Source organism: Microcaecilia unicolor, chromosome 2 (assembly GCF_901765095.1).
Source record: "Microcaecilia unicolor chromosome 2, aMicUni1.1, whole genome shotgun sequence".
Classification (NCBI taxonomy): Eukaryota; Metazoa; Chordata; class Amphibia; order Gymnophiona; family Siphonopidae; genus Microcaecilia; species Microcaecilia unicolor.
The window spans coordinates 154,419,189-154,441,832 of NC_044032.1; the positions used below are offsets into that span (position 1 = coordinate 154,419,189).

The 22,644-nt window shown below is 47.2% G+C and overlaps 1 protein-coding gene across 1 annotated transcript in view; it reads right to left on the bottom strand.

Annotated features, from left to right (window-relative positions):
• The window catches only part of CHD1 (chromodomain helicase DNA binding protein 1), a 560,349-nt gene that overhangs the window by 205,896 nt on the left and 331,809 nt on the right, over nt 1–22,644 (bottom strand). The window contains 4 exon segments of the mRNA XM_030193417.1: nt 3,898–4,058; nt 10,260–10,433; nt 21,788–21,883; nt 21,969–22,065. Coding sequence (XP_030049277.1) covers nt 3,898–4,058; nt 10,260–10,433; nt 21,788–21,883; nt 21,969–22,065 — 528 coding nt within the window.

Consider the following 22,644-nt stretch of genomic DNA (forward strand, 5'->3'; position numbering starts at 1 on the left):
GAACACGTATGAGGACAGAGGAAAAGGGAGGGGACCTGGAAACTCCCAGGTGTAGTAACACCCCAAGTCATAGAAGCATTGGAGACCCTGATGCAAGGTATATAAAGAACATAAGAGTAGCGATACTTGGTCAGACCAATGGTCTATCTAGCCCAGTATTCTGTTTACAACAGTGGCCAAGACAGATCACAAGTATCTAGCAGAAACTTAAATTGTGGTAACATTCCATGCTACAAATCCAAGGGCAAGCAGTTGCTTCTCCATGTCTGTCTCAGTAGCAGACTATGGTCTTTTCCTCCAGGAACATGTCCAAACCTTTTGTTAAACCTAGATATGCTAACAGCTGTTACCACATCCTCCAACAAAAAGTTCCAGAGCTTAATTATTGAGTGAAAAAATATTTCCCCCTATTTCTTTAAACGTATTTCCATATAACTTCCTTGATTGTCCCCTACTCTCTGTACTTTTGGAACAAGAAAGAAATCGATTTACTACTACTCATTCTACACTCTCAAGATTTTGTAGACCTCAATCATATCTCCCCTTATCCGTCTCTTTTCCAAGCTGAAGAGCCCTAACCTCTTTAGCTTTGTCTCATACAAAAGGAGTTCCATCCCCTTTATCATTTTGGTCGCTCTTCTTTGAACCTTTTCTAATTCTGCTATATCTTTTTCGAGAGACAGCAACCGGAACTGATGCGATACAAGGGCATTATAGTATTTTTGGTCTTATTTACCATCCCTTTCCTAATAATTCCTAGCATCCTGTTTGCTTTTTTTTGTTCACCGCCACACACTGAGCACATGGTTTCAGCGTATTATCTACAATGGCACCTAGATCTTTTCCTTGAGTGCTGACCTCAAAGGTGGACCCTAGCATCAGGTAACTATGATTCAGATTATTCTTTCCAATGTGAATCACCTTGCATGTGTCTACATTAAATTTCATCTGCCATTTGGATGCCCAGTCTTCCTGTAATATTTCACAGTCCGCACGTGTTTTAACAACTTTGAATAGTTTTGTGTCATCTGCAAAATTAATCAACTCACTCATCATTCTGATTTCAATATCATTTATAAATATGTTAAATAGCACCAATCCTTTTTTATTAAACTTTGGAATACCTAAACCAGACAATGCAGAGAATCTCACATACCCACTGGCTGTGTCTAGACTACACAGAACACTATATAGAGTGCTGCCATAATTCAGAAGCTCTAAGTCTCCACTTGCTGGCAGGAGAGCATATTCCCAAATGCCTGGACTGGTCTGGAGGGACAATAAGGAAGTGCAAGTTTACGTATTTTAAACTTGATGTACTGCCCTTCGCAATGCATCAAGGCGGTTTACAGTCAAGTACAAACCATATCTTAAAAAAGCGTAGGGGACAAAAAGAAAGAAGGGGGGGAGGGGGAAAGAGTATTTCTACATCCCCTATCCCAGAGTCCATCAGCGTCTCCAGAGAACATGCTAATAAACATCAAATGCTTGAGTAAAAAATTAAGCCCTCCAAGCTGTCTCAAAAAGATGCCACTGACAGAAACAAATGATTATGAAGTGGTAAGGCATTCCACAAAATGGGCGCTGAGCAACCCAAGGACAAATGATTAGTCTCAAGCAGAGGTTGAAGCTAAAAGGTTGGCCAATTGGAAAAGTAAAGATTTAGGGGCCAATGCACTAAAATCCCCGGAAGTAACCGCCCGCTATTTCCACCCCGTTAAAAATTACCAAGGTGGAAATAGCGGGCGATTCACTAAACAAACTGCATGCAAATGAGCTGCACAGAATTTTAACATGCAGCTGAGTAGAGAAAGCGCTAGGGCATGCACATAGCAGTCAATCAGTAAGTGTGGCTGCTACACACATGTCCTGAACAACGTGGACACAGCTCCATGGTATACAAAAATAAAATTGTGAAGGGTGAGGAATTCTCAAGAAAAAGTCACAAGCCCATACCTGATCAGCCTTGGCTACAGCCATTCCCTGTATGAAAGCCAAGTGCTGATGTTTCTTCCCTCTTTCCTTCATGTACTTCTCTTCTCATTTCATCCCTCCCTGGAACTACAAAATGCTGCACTCCAAATACGTCAGAAGCACACAGCAGCAACAATGAACTAGTTGTGACTTCTCAAATGACTAACAATTCCAAAAAAACACCTTATAATCAGTGGAAATACTGAATCCAAAATACTTTTCATTAGCCCAACATGTTTTGGCTACTGCCTGCTTCAGGGGCGAATTTCAAAAAGTGATCAACACTCTACCTAGGCAGCGGCCTAAGATACATCATAAGGTTGTGTTTACCAAAAATCTTCAGCTCACAAAATATAAGCTCAAAAACAGGTCCCCAGTGAGCTTTTACTTTGCAAGCTGAAGATTTTTGGATTCAATATTTCCACTGATAAGATTGGTTTTTGGAATTATTAAAGACATTTGAGAGTCACAACTGGCTCACTGTTGCTTCTGTAATGAATCCACATCACAACGCTGCCGTCAACCATAAGTGCCACCCACTTAGCTTCATTACTGACTTGCTGTCAACATTCTATGACTGCACCCATTCACCTGATGCCTGCTCATAAGCCAGGCTATATGCACTGGCTCACACACTGAGCACATCATGACTTTTCTGTAGCACACTAACTCCCTTTTTGCCATAGAAATACAAGCAAGCAAGAAAGAGAGAAAGAGGGAAGTGTGGGCTCTTCAAATACCCTGATCAAGTTCAAATCTGACAAAGCACCACAGGAGACTGGTAGGCAGTCTGGGGAAGAGGCTATGTTACAAGCCTTTTTTGGGGGGGGGTGGGGGGGGGGGGGGAGAAAACTTTACTGTTTCCCCACTGCTCTCCCAGAACAGAGGGACAGTATGCTGTCAGATCCACTGGGTGAAAAGTCACCGAGAACCACCCAATGCTGTGGAAATTCAGACCCAAGTCGATTCCCATAAGGGGCGAGAAAAACAGTCCCAGCAGAAACGTTGACCAAAGTATATATGTGCTCATCTGGAACCTGAGTCTACACTGTTCCTGGGACCAGCTTACTCCTAGCTGCTGCACAAGGCCACAGTCTGCACCATCTTCTGAAGAAAAGAAATACTGAAGGGGAGTCAAGTTAGCTTTTTTTCATGTGTCCTTACTTGCTAGCAGAAGGACATAACCCACTTGTCTAGACTGCTTTGGCATAGATTATAGGGAAGTTGTAATTTACTCTACAAATGACTGAACAACTTCCCTAACGGATCTGATCATGGTTCTGTAGAGGAATCAGTAATTTTTAAATATTATAGTCCTAAAGAGGCTACATGGACAGGATAAAACTGAATGCACTTGCTCAGAACTTAAAGCTTGAGATAATAGTTTACAGAAAGAGCAAAAAAAAAAAAAAAAAAAAAAAAAAAAAATCTACAATTATGGAAATATTTGTTAGAATGAGTAAAAATAAAAACAAGTTCTTACTGGAGAAAGGAGGTTTAATCCTCCACAATACAGCTCAAAGTTATAATCACTGAATGATCAACATGCTGGCAGGGAGTGGAATAGAAAACATGGTTGGATGAAAGTGGTTGCTCATACTCTTGTTTTAGACCAAGACAGAATGACTACAGTATTTAGTACAATCCCAACTATTAGAAAAATTGGGAAGCAAAACAATCATTCAGACAATCCATTTCATTTCACTTTATATATATAACAGACCAAAACAACTGAATTGTGAATTGTTTATTCCAGTCTAGAGGTTAAAAACTTCATAAGAAGGTTTATAGTATGTATGTTCAAATATATGGAATCAACATTGTTTAAAAGTTCATAAAAGTTAATTGGACTTTCTCTACTTGTAAAGCTAAACAGTGATACTCTGATTTAAGTAGAGCAATTCAGTAAATTCCATTTCTGACCTCCGAATCTCAGCATCGCTAAAACCTTTGATGTTTTCACGTGGGACTGTCCGTGGTCGCCCCCGTTTTTTTGGACGCTTCCTTTCAGGGATGGAATCACTGTCAGATCCAGAGTATCTCCTATTCCTACTGCGTCTGCTTTCACTCCTATTGAAGCTGATCTGTAGTTTAAAAAAAGTAGTAAGACACCTTCTTAATACACATGAGAACTGGAGGCTTCCAAACCATTTTTGTTCAGGACTCAGGAGTTTCAGTTCTAAAACAACGGGCTAGTAAGAATGCAATTTTATAGATGTAGTTCCTTCTACAGATAGAGCGAAGATACTTACCTGTAGCAGGTATTCTGCGAGGACAGCAGACTGATTGTTCTCACATGTGGGTCGACGTCCACGTAGGCCCAGAAATCGGCATTTTGCAAGTAAAATAAAACAAAGTTTTGCCAGTCTTCTGGCATGCGTGCAGCACACACTGCGCATGCACGGACTGATTTCCCACCCGTCGCGTGAGCACGTCTCGTCAGTTAAATCAAAAAGCATATAAAGAAATAACTCCAAAGGGGAGGTGGGCAGGTTTGTGAGAACAATCAGCCTGTTGTCCTCGGAAAATACCTGCTACAGGTAAGTATCTTCACTTTCTCCGAGGACAAGCAGGCTGCTTGTTCTCACATGTAGGGTATCCCTAGCAACCAGGCTCACTCAAAACATGAACATTGGTCAATTGGGCCTCGCAACGGTGAGGACATAACAGATTGACCTGAAAACAAACAACTGAGAGTGCAGCCTGGAACAGAACAAAAATGCATCAAGGGGGGTGGAGTTGGATTCTAAACCCCGAACAGATTCTGCAGCACCAACTGCCTAAAACGACTGTCGCATTGGGTATCCTGCTGAAGGCAGTAGTGAGATGTGAATGTGTGGACTGATGACCACGTTGCAGCCTTGCAAATCTCTTCAATGGAGACTGACTTTAAGTGAGCCACTGACGCAGCCAGGGCTCTTACATTATGAGCAATGACATTGCCCTCGAGTCAACCCAGCCTGGGCATAAGTGAAGGAAATGCAATCTGCTAGCCAATTAGAGATTGTGCGTTTTCCGATGGCGACTCCCCTCCTGTTGGGGTCGAAAGAAACAAACAACTGGGTGGACTGTCTAAAGGGCTATGTCCGCTCCACGTAAAAGGCCAATGCAGTCCAAGGTATGCAAACTGCTTTCTTCAGGGCGGGTATGAGGACGGGGAAAAAATGTTGGAAAGACAACTGACTGGTTCAGATGGAACTCTGACACCACCTTTGGCAGGAACAAAGGGTGAATGAAGAGGACTACTCTGTTGTGATGAAATTTGATATAAGGTGCATGAACTACCAAGGCCTGAAGCTCACTGACCCTACGAGCTGAAGTAATGGCCACCAAGAAAATGACCTTCCAGGTCAAATACTTCAGATGGCAGGAATTCAGTGGCTCAAAAGGAGCTTTCATCAGTTGGGTGAGAACAACTTTGAGATCCCATGATACTGATGGAGGTTTGACAGGGGGCTTTGACAAAAGCAAACCTCTCATAAAGCGAACTACAGGCTGACCAGAGATAGGCTTACCCTCTACACAGCGATAAGAACTAATCGCACTAAGGTGAACTCTTACAGAGTTGGTCTTGTAGAAGGTAGTCAAGCAGGGTCTGTGTAGGACAAGAAAGAAGATCTAGGGCCTTGCTGTCACACCAGACGGCAAACCTCCTCCATTTGAAAGAGTAACACCTCCTCGTGGAATCTTTTCTGGAAGCAAGACTCGAAAGACACACTCTGAAAGGCCCAAGGAGGCGAATTCTAAGTTCTCAACATCCAGGCCATTAAAGCCAGAGACTGGAGGTTGGGATGTAGAAGCGATCACTCGTTCTGGGTGATGAGGGTTGTAAAACATTCCAATCTCCACAACTCCAGAAGAAGAGGGAACCAAATCTGACGCGGCCAGAAGGGTGCAATCAAGATCATAGTTCCACAGTCTTGCTTGAGTTTCAGCAAAGTCTTCCCTACTAGAGGTATGGGAGGATACGCATACAGAAGGCCTGTCCCCCAAAGCAGGAGAAAGGCATCTGACGCTAGTCTGTCGTGGGCCTGAAGCCAACAGAACTGAGGGACTTTGTGATTGATCTGAGTGGCAAAAAGATCCACCGAGGGGGTGCCCCACGCTCGGAAGATCTTACAGACTATGCCCATGTTCAGTGACCACTCGTGAGGTTGCATTATCCTGCTCAATCTGTCGGCCAGACTGTTGTTTACACTTGTCAGATAAGTGGCTTGCAGAAACATGCCATGACGGCCTGCTTTGAGCAGGGATTGTCCTTCTATGTTAAATTGTACAGCGCTGCGTAACCCTAGTAGCGCTTTAGAAATGTTAAGTAGTAGTAAAGCCAAATCTGGACAGTTTTCTGACACAGAGGGCGAGATCTAGTACCCCCCTACTTGTTGGTGTAATACATGGCAACCTGATTGTCTGTCTGAATCAAAATGATTTGGTTGGACAGCCGATCTCTGAATGCCTTTAGAGCGTTCCAGATCGCTTGCAATTCCAGGAGGTTGATCTGAAGACCTTTTTCCTGAAAGGACCAAGCTCCTTGAGTGTGAAGCCCATCGACATGAGCCCCCCACCACAGGAGGGATGCATCCATCGTCAGCACTTTTTGTGGCTGAGGAATTTGGAATAGGCGTCCCAAAATCAAATCGGATCAAGTCGTCCACCACTGAAGGGAATTCCAAAAGTCGGTGGACAATTGGATCACATCCTCTAGCTCCCCCGCAGCATGACACCACTGGGAAGCTAGGGTCCATTGAGCTGGTCTTATATGTAGACGTGTCAGGGGAGTTACATGAACTGTGGAGGCCATGTGCCCCAGGAGTCTCAACATCTGCTGAGCTGTGATCTGTTGAGACTCTCGCACTATGGACACTAGGGACAGGAGGTTGTCTGCCCTTGCCTCGAGAAGATAAGCACGAGCTGTCTTTGTGTTTAAAAGCGCTCCAATGAATTCCAATGTTTGAACTGGGGTGAGATGTGACTTGGAATAATTTATCACGAACCCCAATAGCTCTAGCACTTGAATAGTCATTCGCATGGACTGTACCGATGTCGATGGAGCGGACCGAGCACCTAAAAGCTTTTCTCGTTGGGCTTCTCGAGATGCTTGGGTCCATTTCGTCATACGAAGACACAGACTACAAGCAGCTGGGCTATGGTCGGCCCCAAGGCACTGGATACAGAAGGGGGCTCATTTTCAAAGCACTTAGCCTTCCGAAGTTCCAACTTTGGAAGGCTAAGTGCTTTGAAAATATGCCTCCAGGTGTGGGTATCGGTACCTGAGATGGTCCGGTTGCACCGAGTACAACATTTGAAGCCGCTGGGTGTCTTCGATGACATGGAAGGAAAAATGGCTTCGGCGAAATCAAAAGACATAATTGTGCCTGTTAACAGAAAAAGGGCTCAAAAATAAAAAAAAAAAATAAGGAAACAACCCAGCCGCTTCGAAAAACAAAGGGAACTTTACAAAGTGAAAAAAATCTAACAGACACTATGTGGAAATTTTTGCATTTGTATCCCACATTTTCCCACCTATTTGCGGGCTCGGTGTGGCTTACAATACCTTGTGAAGGATGGAAATACATTGTTACAGTACGACTATGGGTTACATTGTGAGGAGTTATGGGAAGACAAAGTCAAGTCACACATATACACACACACACACAATTGAAAGAAAATTAGAAAAAAAAAAAAATCGAAAAAACTCGCGAAGACTCTTTCCTGGCCTGAGAAGAGCGCAGATAAAAACCTACCACACTTCAACGTGGAGAAAAGAAAACTGACGAGACGTGCTCACGCGACGGGCGGAAAATCAGTCCGCGCATGTATGTGCGCGCTGAATGTGCGCCAGAAAACTCTGGCAAAACTTTGTTTTATTTTGCTTGCAAAATGCCGATTCCTGGGCCTACGCGGACGTCGACCCACATGTGAGAACAAGCAGCCTGCTTGTCCTCGGAGAATAAATTATACAAATGTTTAGATCAGTGTTATTCAATAAAAAGGCCACAAGCCTGTGACAGCCCTCATGGGCTTCTAATGTGGCTTCTGTTGATTCTTCTTCTTTTTTTTTTTTTAATTGCTGGCTTCTAGTTTGTGATTTATTTTTATTTTTGTGCCTGCAACTGTCAGTAGCCAAACAGCTAAAGAGGTGGCTTCCACAAATGATGGAGAAGAGATCAGTGATGGAGCAGAGGCCAGTGATAGAGGAATGTCCACTGGCATGAGCCAATGTTAGAAAAGAGGTGGAGTCATTGGCCTATGCCAGCTGCAGTGCAGCAGCAGGTCAGCGAGAGGGTGGGAGGGAGAAAGGGAGATGTTGGAGGTGAAGATGAATATATTATGCACTGATGAAGTCAATCAATACCACCAAGGAGACATTATAAACAACAGAATGGGCCAAAAGATGCAAACAAATTTGAGATCTAACTCAAAGAAAAAAAAAAATGCTACAGCAGCAGGGGCTTTAAAAGGTTGATGCTGGATTGGGATAGGTTTAAAAGACTGATGATGTGGGGAAGATAGAAGGGGGAGTTGAGAGATGGCTGATGGGATGGGGTGCGGGTATGAGAGAGGGAGACGGGGTAGGGATGGGTGAAAGATGAGAGACACACTGCTGGGGACAGGGTTTGAAAGAGAGAAAGACTGGTGACCCCCAAAACAGAACAGATGTGAAAGACAATGGGGTGTGTTTGTCAGTTGTGTAACTGGTGTTGGTCTTGATTCGGCAATTTTTATTGGCTCCCCCCCCCCCCCCGGCCAAAATTACCGATTTAGGAATTAGATCTCTTCAGGGCTGCAAGCCAACTACAATTATAAAAAAATTAATTGTGATCGATGATTGGTCATTCTCCCTCTCTCCCTCCCCCACCTCATGTCCAGTCAGGCATCTCTTCCTCCCCTCCCAGACCACCGGCAGCTATCCTCTCCCCTCCCAATTTACCTTGTTATTTAAGTCTTCACCCTGAAGAAGCAGCATACTGAAATGTTGCCTCGGGTTGGGGCCTTTCCTTCTGACCAGTCCCAACCCCTTCTGATGCAACTTCCTGTTTTCAGAAGGGGTCACCGGGACAGAAGGAAAGGCCCACTGCAAGCTGAGGCAGCTTTTCAATATACTGCCGCTGTGGGGCGAAGACTTAAATAAAAAGGTAAACTGGGAAAGGAAGGGAGCTGTCGGCAGACCAGGAGAGATGGCGGGTGGGGAACTGAAGGAAGGCACATGTGAGAGAGAGAGAGAGAGAGAGAGAGAAAGAAAATGGATTGGGTAAGGGCATTGAGAGGGAGCGAGAGAATGGGTGAGGGCACAGGGGAGGCAACATACAGAGAGAGAATGAGTGAAGGCACAGGGAGGCAACATAGAGCGAGAGAGAATGGGTAAAGGAAGAGGAGGCAACAGAGAACGAGAGAATGGTAAAGGCACAGGGGAGCAACAGAGAGAGAGAGATAGAACGGGTGAATGCACAGGGGAGCAACAGAGATAGAACGGGTGAATGCACAGGGGGGCACACAGAGACAGAGAATGGGTGAATACACAGAGGGTTACATGAGAGAGAGAATGGGCACAGGGGGGCAACAGAGAGACACAAAATGGGTGAAGGCACAGGGGGGCAACAGAGAGAGACAAAATGGGTGAAGACACAGAGGGTTATATCAGAGAGAGAATGGGTGAAGACATAGGGGGTTACATGAGAAAGTGGTTGGTAAGGTAGTTGAAGCACCAATAGCTGAAATCTGCTGTCTGAGTCATCCCATTCCTCCTCATACTGCCTCAGGAGCAAGGACATCAACAGGGTGCTTGTAGCCACCAACACTTGCACTCCCCAAGCATGCTCAGTTCGTGCATGAACTAAGCAGGCTTGGGGAGTGCTGGCATCAGCGGCTGAAGGCACCCTGCTGATTTCCTCGTTCCTGAGGCAGCACAAGGAGGAAGGAGGACCCTCTGGCAGTGGATTTCATCGACTGGCTTCAGCATCCACATCAGCAAAGGTATGATATCTAATGTGTGTGGGGGAGGGAGGGGAAATGTGTACCCCCACCCCCATGAACAACTGGCTATGCTTCAACATTAACCACGATTAAAAAAAACTTTATCAAACTGCAGCCTTAGATTTTTCTAAATTTTAAACAGAAAAACCTGGTTCTGAAATACAGTCTGACCTGTAGTCCTAAGTTTTTGACCTGAAAATAAGTGATTTATATAATGGACATTTAAGTAAAATATAATAAAAATTCTGCAAGAGCTCACAATATATGTATATGTGGTAATAGGACAGTTTTCAGGTTAGACAGGTTAGTACCTGTTTTGCACAGTTTCTCATTCTAGGAAGGAGGTAAATTTCTTGAAGTTCTTTCTGTCTTTCTTCCTCCTCCAGTCTTTGCCTCTGCTCCTGTGGAATGATTTCTTCCCAGTTCTTTGAATTTTTTTCAGGCTCCACAATGTCATCGTCATCCATAGTTGAAAAATTAGCTACCTATTGACACAAGGAAGACTTGTTTATAGTTTGGAAAATCCTACATAATGTGATAGATTGTAATTTTGAGGATGCCACTGAAGTTTATTTTGTATATAGCACTTAATGTTCTGCAGATGTTACTCTTTGAATGGATATGATCATGTTTCTTTTTTGTTATTTTTTTAAGTTATGTATTTTTGTAGCCCACTTTGGAAAAAGCAGAATATGAATTTTATAATAAATAATAAAAATAAATAAAACCCTGGATTTACAGATACAATAGTTAATCCCAACCAATTTGTCTACAAGTGGCAAAAGGACAATGACATTTTAGACTGACTTCTTTAAATGGATTTCTATTCCGCACTATACCATATATTAATTCTGCATTTCTCAAGCCAGTCCTGAGTATACTCTACCAATCTGTTTTTCAGGATATCCACAATGAATATGGAAAAATTATGTCTTCCCACAGCAGATGAATCCAAAGACTTGTGGGTTGTGTCCATCTACCAGCAGGTGGAGATAGAGATCACTGACTTTCACCCAGTGATTTAGGACTGATAGCTCCTCAGAGAGTCAGTATGGGGGTCATTTTCAAAGCATATAGACTTACAAAGTTCCACAGGTTACTATGTAACTTTGTAAATAAGTGCTTTGAAAATATGCCTCTATGTCTCATACTGAAGCAGAGAAAACTTATAGGGATCAATTCGCACAAATGGGCTGTTCAGCGATCACCATAAGGGGGAAACTCTGTCCATAAACTACTGTTCCCCATTGTGTCATAAGGTTCAAATTTTTTTTGATAGAACAAGAAAAAAAAAACATTCTCTTAAAAACACTGGTCCCCGATCCAAACCTGAATATGGACAAACATAGGATGAGGAACCAGAAACACTACAGAGAAGGTGGGATACTGGATTCATCTGCTGTGATTAAAGGAAAGAAAATAATCAATAAGACATCATTTCTCCTTCCTTAGCATCTGCAGCAGATGAATTCAGAGACATGGGATGTAGCAAAGCAGTTCCTAAATTTGGGGGAGGGGGGGGGGGGGGAACAGAGTGACATGTCAACCCCGCGGAAAGTACCACAGCACCTAAATGCTCAAGCCATTGAGCCGCAATATTCCAGCAATAATGGGTACAAAAAATATGGAGAGATTACAGAATTCCCATGCGCAGATGGTCGGCCAGAAGCCACCAATCCATGCTGACTTTCGCCTGAAGAGTCCACCTGAGGCGCACCTGGTAATCCTGCGACACTAGAGACCACTAGATCAAGAGGGACTGCTGGAGTGGTTACATGTGAGCCCTTGCCCAGGGAACCACCTTCAGAGCTGCAGTCATTGTTCTTAGCACCTGCACATAGTCCCATGAGCATGGACACACTGCACTTAGCAAACTTTGAATCTGCCCTTGCAGCTTATGTATCCGAAGAGCCAGCAAAAAATACTCTGCCCTGAACCGTGCTGAAGCGCTCCTCTGGATATTCCAAGCTCTGAGTGGGAACAAGTTGACTTTGGGCCAAATTGACTACCCAGCCAAAGGATTGCAAGAGTGACACCACCAGACTTGGCCCATATCAGTCAGTCAACCAGGTAGGTGTGAACCCGAATACCTCCTGCCAGAGCCATGCTGCCACAGCTAACATGATCTTCAAAAACATTCTGGGAGCTGTCACCAAGCTGAAAGACAGGGCATGAAACTGGAAGTGCTGATCTAACACAGACACTTCTGGTGCAGAGGCCAGATGAGACTATGCAAATATGTCAAGTTACAAGGCTGTCAAAAACTCGCCCAGCTGCACTGCCGCCAGAATGGAGCGCGAGGTCTCCATGCGGAAATGGTTGACTTTGAGAAAGCGGTTCACCTGCTTAAGGTCTAATACCAGGTGATAGGAGCTGCCTTTCTTTGACACCACAAAATAGATCAAATAGCCACCAAGACCCATGCCTCAAGATCTTGCAAGGTGCGCAAAGTAGAAAACACGATGGCTGTTTGGACCGATCATGGCACGGGGACTCCAAGAAAAAAATCTCCTATGGGAGAGGAGAATTCTAATTTGTAGCCTTCTCTAACAATGCTGAGAGCACACTGGACTGATGTAATTTTGGTCCACTCCTCATAGAAGTGAGTCAGCCAACCCCTATCTGCTGATTAGAGCGGTGGAACAGCTCCACATCGAGAAGCTCGAGCTACAGGTGCTTTTCAAGGTACTGACCAGAGTTCCGCTTGTCCACGCGAAAGGACACCCTCTGCTGATATCTGGGCCTCTGAAAGGAATATGATGATGGCAACGACACACGTCCTGGCTGATAGTTCCTGGTTACCTTCATCCATGAATGGGCTTGGGCTCGCTCTAAACACCTGCCTCTGCCTATCCTTCAATAAGCACTGCGTTTTGGAATCTCCCAGGATCCTTCACTTACTTCTTGAGATCTTCCCCCAAACAGCAACCTGAGCCGCTGATTTGAAGCTGCATCCGCCACCCAGTGATGGATCCACAACAGCCGGCAGGCCATGACCACCAAAGCCATTTGCTTCGCTGGTGTATGATGTTGTAGGTAGAGACCACTATGTAAGCCAAACTGGACTCCCAACAACAGAAAATCAAAGGACAGCTGGCCCTCCTCCTCCGAAGCTATCTCCACGACCCAGTTAAGACAAGCTCTCGCAGCATAAGAGCTGCAAATAGAGTTCTGGAGAGAGAGAGAGACGATACCTCAAAGGAAAGCTTCAAGAAAGCCTCCAGTCTCCTGTTTTGAATGTCTCCTAAAGCTACATCCCCTCTACTGGCAGAGTAGTCTTCTTAGTGACTGCCACCACAAAGGCATCTACTTTAGGCAATTTAAACTTCTCTACCTGATCCGGAGGCAGCACGTACACGCGTGAAATTGTCTTGGCCACCTGAAGGCCAGCATCTGGGGAAGACCACTGAGCCGCGATTAACTCTTCAACGGCCTAATGCACAGGAAAGGCTTGGGAAGGGCACCAAGTGAGAGACATTTTAGGGTTAGTGGCTGCCGGTTCCTCCATAGAAATAGTGAACGCCTTCAGCACCCGCTCAGAAGTGGTAACTCCTCCTTATGAAAAATGTGGACAGCTGTGGGGTTGTCTGGCTCATTAACCAGGATCTCCCCTTCCTCTAAGTCCTCTAGCTGAGGAGATGGTCTGGGCCCCAGAAAGAGCCACCATCGACTGCAGGGGAGATGGTGGGGATCCAACAACCCAACCTCCAAGAGAGTCTCTATGCACCTCCATTTATCAGGAGGGTCCAAACTAAAGGACTGAGCAGCCTGCTCTGTCTCAACTCGTTCCTGAGACAGACCATCTGAATACTGCTTTGCTCTGTTCATCAAGTAAGCCTGGTGAAGCAAAAGCACAAAAAGGCTCACCAATGGCTGAAACTCCTGATTGCCCCCTCCCCCAATGAAAACCAGTGCCATCGGAGGCCTGGTACCCGCAGCCTCCTGCACATCACTGAAGGTTTGCCGTGGCACTGGAGCTGACAGGGAGGGAGACAAACTGGCTGAACGTTGACTGTTGGGACTGCGGCCTCCTGCATGGCCGTGTCTGTACAACCCCCCCTCCCTCAAGCATACCAAGGACACTGCTCACTGCTTCATGCAGCAGGTGCAGTGCTTCACTGCCTTTGGCAGCCATTTCATGAGGACCCAAGCCGCAAAGAAAGGGAAAAAGACTGAATACAGACTCACGGCTCTGCAGCTCTTCCAGCTCTCTGCTCAAGAGCCCAGAGAAGCTCAATTCCTGAACAGAATCTACCACCAATGACTATGGTTTATTATATTCCTGGGAAAGGAACCACTCAACCCGAAGCTCCGATAAATGTTTCTCTCTTGCTTGAGACCTCAGATACCGAATTAGCGACTGCAGCTACATTGGTGGCGACAGTCACACTATTACCGGATAACAATTGGATCTTTCTGGGTTTAAAAGTTTTATTGTTTCCTGATGTCTCCAAGGAGACACGACGACGAAGGAAACAATTCCTGCTCTTTAGGCCTGAAGTTCTACACTTGGGGGGGGTACCTTTTTTTTTAAGGTACCCCTGCAAGTGTATAATAAAGTTTAAGGAAAAAAAATATGTATTTACAGAGCCGTCTCATGTATCTGCACTCATAACCTCAGTGAAAGTGGATAAGCGTTAATTATAAGTGTTGGCTCTACTTAACAGTACTTGTAGAATTTCTTTTTTGATTAACCTTTAGATATTTTGTCTCCAGTAATTTCCTGAAATCTTGGATCACATGTATGGACTTGAGTATAGTTTTCCTGTTAATGTGAAGCTTTTTAAGCCTCACTTTTTTCCTTTTTGTTTTACAATCTTTACATAATTTGTAGATTAGATACTTTTCCTGAACAAGAGAATTGTCTTGTAAAATGTTGGATAAGGTAAAATTATTTATCATACCTGATAATTTTCTTTCCATTAATCATAGCTGATCAATCCATAGACTGGTGGGTTGTGTCCATCTACCAGCAGGTGGAGATAGAGAGCAAACTTTTGCCTCCCTATATGTGGTCATGTGCTGCCGGAAACTCCTCAGTATGTCGATATCAAAGCTCCATCCGCAGGACTCAGCACTTAGAGAATTACACCCACAAAAGGACACTCTGCCCAGCTCACCATCGCCGAAACGGGGGAGGGGAATTAACCCAGCTCATCCCCACACAAGTGGGGGAGGGGAATCCGTCCAGCTCATCCCCACGGAGCGGGGGAGGGACACCACACCCGCCGATGCGGGGGGATCTGGCTTATCCTGCAACCGCAACCGCGGGAGGAGCTGACTGACCCTAACACCGCCGAAGCGGGAGGGGTACAAAGCTGCCCTACAGCCGCACGAAGCGGGAGGGAGTGCCGGCAGAATTTAAGTCTCAATCCAGCCCCGTAAAACGGAGGGGAGAGGAATGCAGCAGCTCACTGTAACACAAACTCGTCTCAACTCTTGAAGAATCCAAGTGAAAAAACTTGAACACGAAGTCCTCCTGAAGTAACTGAAGACTAAACTTGAACCTAAAATTCAACCAGAATATAAACAGTACAGATATCTGGGAGGGGCTATGGATTGATCAGCTATGATTAATGGAAAGAAAATTATCAGGTATGATACATAATTTTACCTTCCATATCATCATGCTGATCAATCCATAGACTGGTGGGATGTACCGAAGCAGTACTCACCCAGGGCGGGACATAGAAATCCCTGACCTCAACACTGAAGCTCCAAACCGGGCCTCCGCCCGAGCAGCCACAGTCAAGCGGTAATGCTTGGAGAATGTATGGGCCGAAGCCCAAGATGCCGCCTTGCATATCTCTGCCAAGGAGACGGACCCGGCCTCTGCCATCGAGGCCGCCTGAGCTCTAGTGGAGTGAGCCCTCAGCTGGATAGGCGGCACCTTCCCCGCGGCCACATAAGCCGCTGCAATGGCTTCCTTGACCCATCTTGCCACTGTAGGCTTAGCAGCCTGCAGACCCCTACGAGGACCTGCAAACAGGACAAACAGATGATCCGATTTCCGGAAATCATTGGTCACTTCCAAGTATCTGATGATAACTCGTCTCACATCCAGATATTTGAGAGCAGAGAATTCCTCTGGGTAGTCCTCCCTACGAAAGGAAGGGAGACAGAGCTGCTGATTCACATGGAAGCGAGAAACAATCTTGGGTAGGAAGGAAGGCACTGTGCGAATAGTCACTCCTGCCTCAGTGAACTGCAGAAAAGGCTCTCGACAAGAGAGTCCCTGGAACTCGGAAACTCTTCTGGCTGAAGTGATAGCCACCAAAAAGACTGCTTTCAACGTCAGGTCTTTCAGAGATGCCCTCGACAAGGGTTCAAAAGGCAGCTTTTGCAAGACTCTTAGCATCAGGTTGAGGTTCCACGCAGGCACCACTGAGTGCAGAGGAGGGCGCAGGTGATTAACTCCCTTGAGGAAACGCACCACATCTGGCTGCGAAGCCAGGGAAGCACCCTTCAGGCGGCCCCTGAAGCAAGCCAGGGCCGCTACCTGGACTTTCAGGGAACTGAGCGACAGGCCTTTCTCCAGACCTTCTTGCAGGAACGCCAGCACTGAAGAAATTGGAGCAGTAAATGGAGAAAGTGAACCTGCTTCACACCACGCTGCAAAGGTACGCCAAACCCTGGCGTAAGCAGTAGAAGTAGAGCGCTACCTCGCTCTCAGCAGAGTGGTGATGACCTTGTCTGAGAAGCCCTTCTTCCTCAGACTCTGCCGCTCAATAGCCAGGCCGTAAGACCAAAGGGGGAGGAATCCTCCATCACCACGGGACCCTGATGTAACAGGCCCTGCTCCACTGGCAGTCGCAGAGGTTCGTCCACTGAGAGCCTGATCAAGTCCGCATACCAGGGACGTCTGGGCCAATCCGGACCCACCAGGATTATCCGGCCCGGATGCTTTGCCACCCGGTCTAGCACCCTGCCCAGCATGGGCCAGGGCGGGAACACATAGAGAAGCTCTTGTGTCGGCCACTGTTGGAGAAGAGCATCTCTCCCAGGGATCGAGGGTCCCGTCCTCTGCTGAAAAAGCGCGGCAGTTGGCAATTGGCCGATGACGCCATCAGATCTAGGCTCGGCTGGCCCCAGCGCTTCGTGATGTCCAAGAACGCCTGAGCAGATAGCTGCCACTCTCCGGGCTCCAAGGTATGGCGACTGAGAAAGTCCGCCTTGACATTCATGACCCCGGCAATGTGGGCCGCTGACAGCTGTTCCAGGTTCGCTTCCGCCCACTGGCATAGATTCATGGCCTCCTTGGCTAGAGGGGCGCTCTTGGTACCTCCCTGGCGGTTGACATAGGCCACAGCCGTGGCATTGTCCGACAGGACCCGTACAGGCTTCAACGCCAGTACCGGGATGAACTCCAAAAGCGCCAACCGAATGGCTCTGAGTTCCAGGAGGTTGATAGACCACTTTGCCTCTGCAGGAGACCAGAGCCCCTGCGCTGTCCTTCCCAAGCAGTGGGCTCCCCAGCCCGACAAAGAGGCGTCCGTCGTGACGACAATCCACTTCGGGGTCACCAGAGGCATTCCTGCAGACAACTTGTCTGTCTGCGTCCACCAGCTCAGCGCCTTGCGCACTGCTGGGTCCAAGGGAAGGCGCACAGCATAATCCTCCGACATCGGAGTCCAGCGCTGCAGCAGAGAGTGTTGTAGTGGTCTCATATGAGCCCTGGCCCAGGGCACTACTTCCATCGTGGCCATCATAGCCCAACAGCTGCACATAGTCCCAAGCCCGAAGAGGAGAGGCTACTAGGAACTGGTCCATCTGAGCCTGAAGCTTGACAATCCGATTGTCTGGCAGGAACACTCTGCCCACTTGGGTGTCGAATCGAACTCCCAGATACTCCAGGGACTGAGTAGGGCGCAGCTGGCTTTTCTCCCAGTTGATGATCCACCCCAGGGAGCTCAAAAGAGCAACCACCCGGTTCACAGCTTTGCCGCACTCTGCATAAGAGGGGGCTCGGATCAACCAGTCGTCCAGATAAGGATGGACTTGTACTCCTTCCTTCCTCAGGAAGGCCGCGATGATTACTTTGGAGAAGGTCCGCGGAGCAGTAGCCAACCCGAACGGGAGGGCTCTGAACTGGAAGTGTCGGCCCAGTACTGCAAAACGCAGAAAGCGTTGATGAGGAGGCCAGATGGGAATATGCAAGTCCGCTTCCTTGATGTCCAAGGATGCCAGGAACTCTCCTGCCTTCACTGCCGCTATAACAGAGCGGAGGGTCTCCATGCGAAAGTGCCTGATTGACCCCTTTGAGGTCGAGGATAGGCCGTACAGAACCTCCTTTCTTTGGTACCACAAAGTAAATGGAGTAACGTCCCTTGCCAAGCTGATTTTCTGGCACCGGAACGATCGCACCCAGGCGGATCAGATTGCCCAAGGTCTGCTGCACTGCCACAGCTTTGACCGGAGACTTGCAGGGAGAGAGTACAAACCCGTCTCTTAAGGGTCGGCAGAACTCTAGCTTGTAGCACCCAAGCGTCTGAAGTTATTGTGGTCCACTCGTCCAGAACCGAGGACAGCCGTCCTCCAATCTGCACTGGAGCGTGGACCCAGGCCCCGTCATTGGGTACAAGACCCTAGGGGAGGACCGGAGGGAGCACCTCCGGGATGGCGGTCTCTGCGAAAGGAATGCTGCTTGGGGGAGAAGTTCCTCTTGAAGGAAGAAGGGGCAGAGGAGCCCGACCTGCCCGGGCGGTACCGACGGGCTTCCTGAAACCGTCCTCTGGAGGTACCGGGGCGAGCACTAGCCCGAGCCCTGACCTCTGGTAACTTCTTGCCCTTAGATGAGCCGAAATCGGTCACGATTTTGTCCAGCTCGACCCCAAAGAGCAGCTTGCCTTTAAAAGGCAATCTAGCCAGGCGGGATTTAGAGGCGTGGTCAGCAGACCTATGCTTCAGCCAAAGCCACCGCCGCGCAGAGATTGTCTGAGCCATGCCTTTAGCTGAGGCCCTCAAGACATCATACAGCAAGTCTGCCAAATAGGCTAAGCCCGATTCCAGGGCCAGCCAATCAGCCCTCAAAGAATGATCCGAGGGGGAAGCCCGCTGCACCATAGACAGGCACGCCCTGGCCACATAGGAGCCGCAAACTGAGGCCTGCAAACTTAAAGCAGCCGCCTCAAAGGACGACCTTAAGGCCTCCTCCAATCTTCTGTCTTGGGTGTCCTTTCGGGCCGTGCCACCTTCCACCGGCAATGCCGTTTTCTTAGTCACCGCAGTGATTAAAGAATCCACGGTAGGCCACAGATAGGCCTCACGTTCACTTTCAGGCAAAGGATAGAGGCGGGACATAGCCCTAGCCACTTTAAGGCTCGCTTCCGGGACATCCCATTGAGCCGAAATTAAGGTGTGCATGGCATCATGCACGTGGAAGGTTCTATGCGGGCGCTTCGTCCCCAGCATAATGGCAGAGCCAACAGGGGCTGAGGGAGAGACATCCTCCGGAGAGGAAATCTTCAAAATGCCCATGACCTGCATTAACAGGTTGGGCAAATCCTCTAAGCTAAAGAGCCGCGCTGCAGAGGGGTCATCCGCTCCATCCGAGCGGGGATCCGTCTCCTCCAAGGAATCCGCAAAGGACCGTTGGGAGAACTCAGATACGCTGCCCTCATCTACATCGGAGGAGACAAAGTCCTCCAAGGCCTGGGAATCAACCCGAGGGCGTTTACCTCCGGGGCCTCAACCTCTTTACCAGACGAGGGAGCAGGGGCAGCGTTTTGCATAAGGGAGGCCTGATGCAGCAGCAAAACAAACTCGGGGGAGAAACCCCCCAGACTGTGCACTTCCGCAGCCTGGGCTACAGCCCTAGACGCACCCTCAACCGGCGCTCGCAAGAGCGGGGGGGAGACATGCTGCGCATCCAAGATGGCGTCCGGCGCGACACTCCGCGAAGGAGCCGCGCGGGAAAAACGGCGCTTAACTTTAGCCGCTTTTGTGCCGTCGCCCAAATTAAGGGCGTTCATGGCATCAATGTCTCCCACCTCAAGGGCGGCCCAAGAAGAAGCCGTCCGAGCCGCGTTGCCGGCCAATATGGCGGAGGCGAGCCGCGGGGGATGGGCGTTTATGGCGGGAAAAACCGCCACACCGAAGGAAGGACCAGGACACTCATCAGTCACGAAACTGTCACCCAACAAGGGCGATCAGACTTTAAGACCCCCGCATCCCCTCTAGAAGCGCACACGCGATCCGGGGAGCGACTCTTTGCGCCCTCGCCCTCCGACGCCATAGGCCACGTGGAGACCAATCGGGGAACCCCCTGCCCGCTATAAAAGGTAAAAATTACCTGTTTTCCGCTCCGAGCTGTAACGACCTGGTGTCCCAGTGAGTAGCTGCAATAAACGTTTAAATAAACGTCGAAATAAACGCCTTTAAGGACGTTCAAATTTTTTTTTTTTTTTCTTTTTTCAACGGAGCCAGCGGGAGGGGGGAGAAAAGGAGGGACCTGGCGCCACCAGGTTTGCACTTGCTCAAGAAGAGCCCTCAACCCCAGGCACTCAACAAAACCTAAAAATTAGGCTTGGAGGCCTAGCCAGAGCTGCTGCTGTGTGTGACCACCACCTGCTGAGATAGAGAACATACTGAGGAGTTTCCGGCAGCACATGACCACATATAGGGAGGCAAAAGTTTGCTCTCTATCTCCACCTGCTGGTAGATGGACACAACCCACCAGTCTATGGATTGATCAGCATGATGATATGGAATATTAATTAAAAAAAAAAAAAAAGAGCCCAGAGAAGCACTAACAGCCCTGCAGCCAGCAAGGGAGTAAGCCCTCAAAGCCTCTTGCTACTGATGGATTTGGATTTCTTTTAAAGAAATATATATATTTTTTTTACTCGCCTGTAGAAAGAAGGCTGAGGCAGGTTGGCTGGCCAAGAGCACAGGGGAATCTTGAAGGTGGGGGGGGGGGGGGGGGGGGGGGGACCTGGGGTACCGGGTATGCTCTCTAAAGCTGGCACCAAACAGCCATGGGGAAGGTAGGCTCTTTCCAAAACAGAGAGAAAGATGTATGATTAATAAAAAGTTTATTGGTAACATCAAAAAAAGTATGACTCAACACAGCTGTGTTTTGGCGCTGCGTCTTTTTCAGGAGTCTTATGATGTAATATGATGTTGAATTCCAACTAAATATATGGTACAGTGGGACCACAGTCCTCACTATCGAGATCAAATGGCTTCTGTGAACAAGAAATGTAGTCTCAGAAACTGGACTTTTTTCGTGGGGATCAAGTACACCTCCACACTTGGCGTGGTCTCTCTCCTACCGAACAGCCATGACACCCTCACGGTCCACTGAACTAGGTGACCTAGAACAGGAGTCCCCCAAAGCAGAGAAATCCAGGAGCAAGTGGCGTTCATCTATCCACCTGCTGGAGATAAGAGATATATTGACTCTCTGAGGAACTATTCGTCCTATATCACTGGGTGAAAGTCAGTGATCTCTCTCTCCATCTGCTATAGATGGACACAACCCACAAGTCTCTGGAGTCATCTGCTGCAGATGCTAACGAAGCAAGAGATAAATTTGCATGAAATGGAGACAATGCCTGCAAATCTCTCTCATTCATTGTGAATGTCCTGAAAACTAGACTGGCCAGGGAATACTTTAGGACCAGCTTAAGAAACACTGTATTGTTGCTTGCCTTTTAGATGTTTTCAAATCCCGCTAAAGTACATTGGTCTAGTATTGAAATGCAAACAATATATATACAGATCACAATTTTTTTTAAATGATGCAATAACTTTTATAATTTTCCAGAAAGATACTTAAAAATGACAATTAAAATCAGCACAATAAAATTTTGTTGAAAGATCAGATACACTTAATTACCTTAAACTGAGATAGCAACTCATCTCCCACAGTCAAGGGTCCCCCTTCATTTTCACGGGTTTCCGCTCTCTTCAAAATTTCATCTATATCCATTTCCTGGAATAATATCTTTGTGTTATTTCTCAACAAAACTACTTATGTATAAATGTTACGTGGGCACTTATAAAGCAATTCCTCTCACCTGGGGCTCTTGCTCTTCACCTTCCGGTTCCTTAAAAAGCTCCTCAGCCCCAAACTTTAAGATGGCTGCCAGCTCTTCTTTATTGAAAGGTGCAGAACTAAAACAAAACAAAAAACAACAATCAACTCTGTTAAAACTTTAATCATTCCATAAAGTTATAATATAAAAATAAAATTGCTTTTCTAGCATGCAATGCAAGGAACCCAGAATCAATGGGCATAATTTTTTTTTTTTTTTTTTTGGGGGGGGGGGGGGGGGGGAATGCCCCCCTAACACTGTAGGCTGGCCCTTTAGGGCAGGCACACAGGCTCTGGCCTATCTACAATTTAAAGCCTTTCCTCTTTTGCTTTGTTCCATATTCCCTCGCTCAACTCCATGAACCAGCATCTTCCCATCTCAGACCTGCCCACTGGAGCTCCTTCTCAGTAGAGTAAAATTAAAAACTGCTGCAAGCATCACGAAGCCTTTGCACTCCCATGTTGTTAAAGACTGCCACATCCCACCCCATATGGTAACAGAAGTGTATGTCAGCTGAGGCAGGATCCAGCAGAAGCTAAGATCACTGGGGCACAAAGGCTCCACAGCCCTCATTGCTGTTTTTAATTCTGCTGCTTCTGCTCTGCTGAGCCCCTGTGGGAAGGGAGGTTTGAGAAGGGAAGATGCTGGACCTACTGAA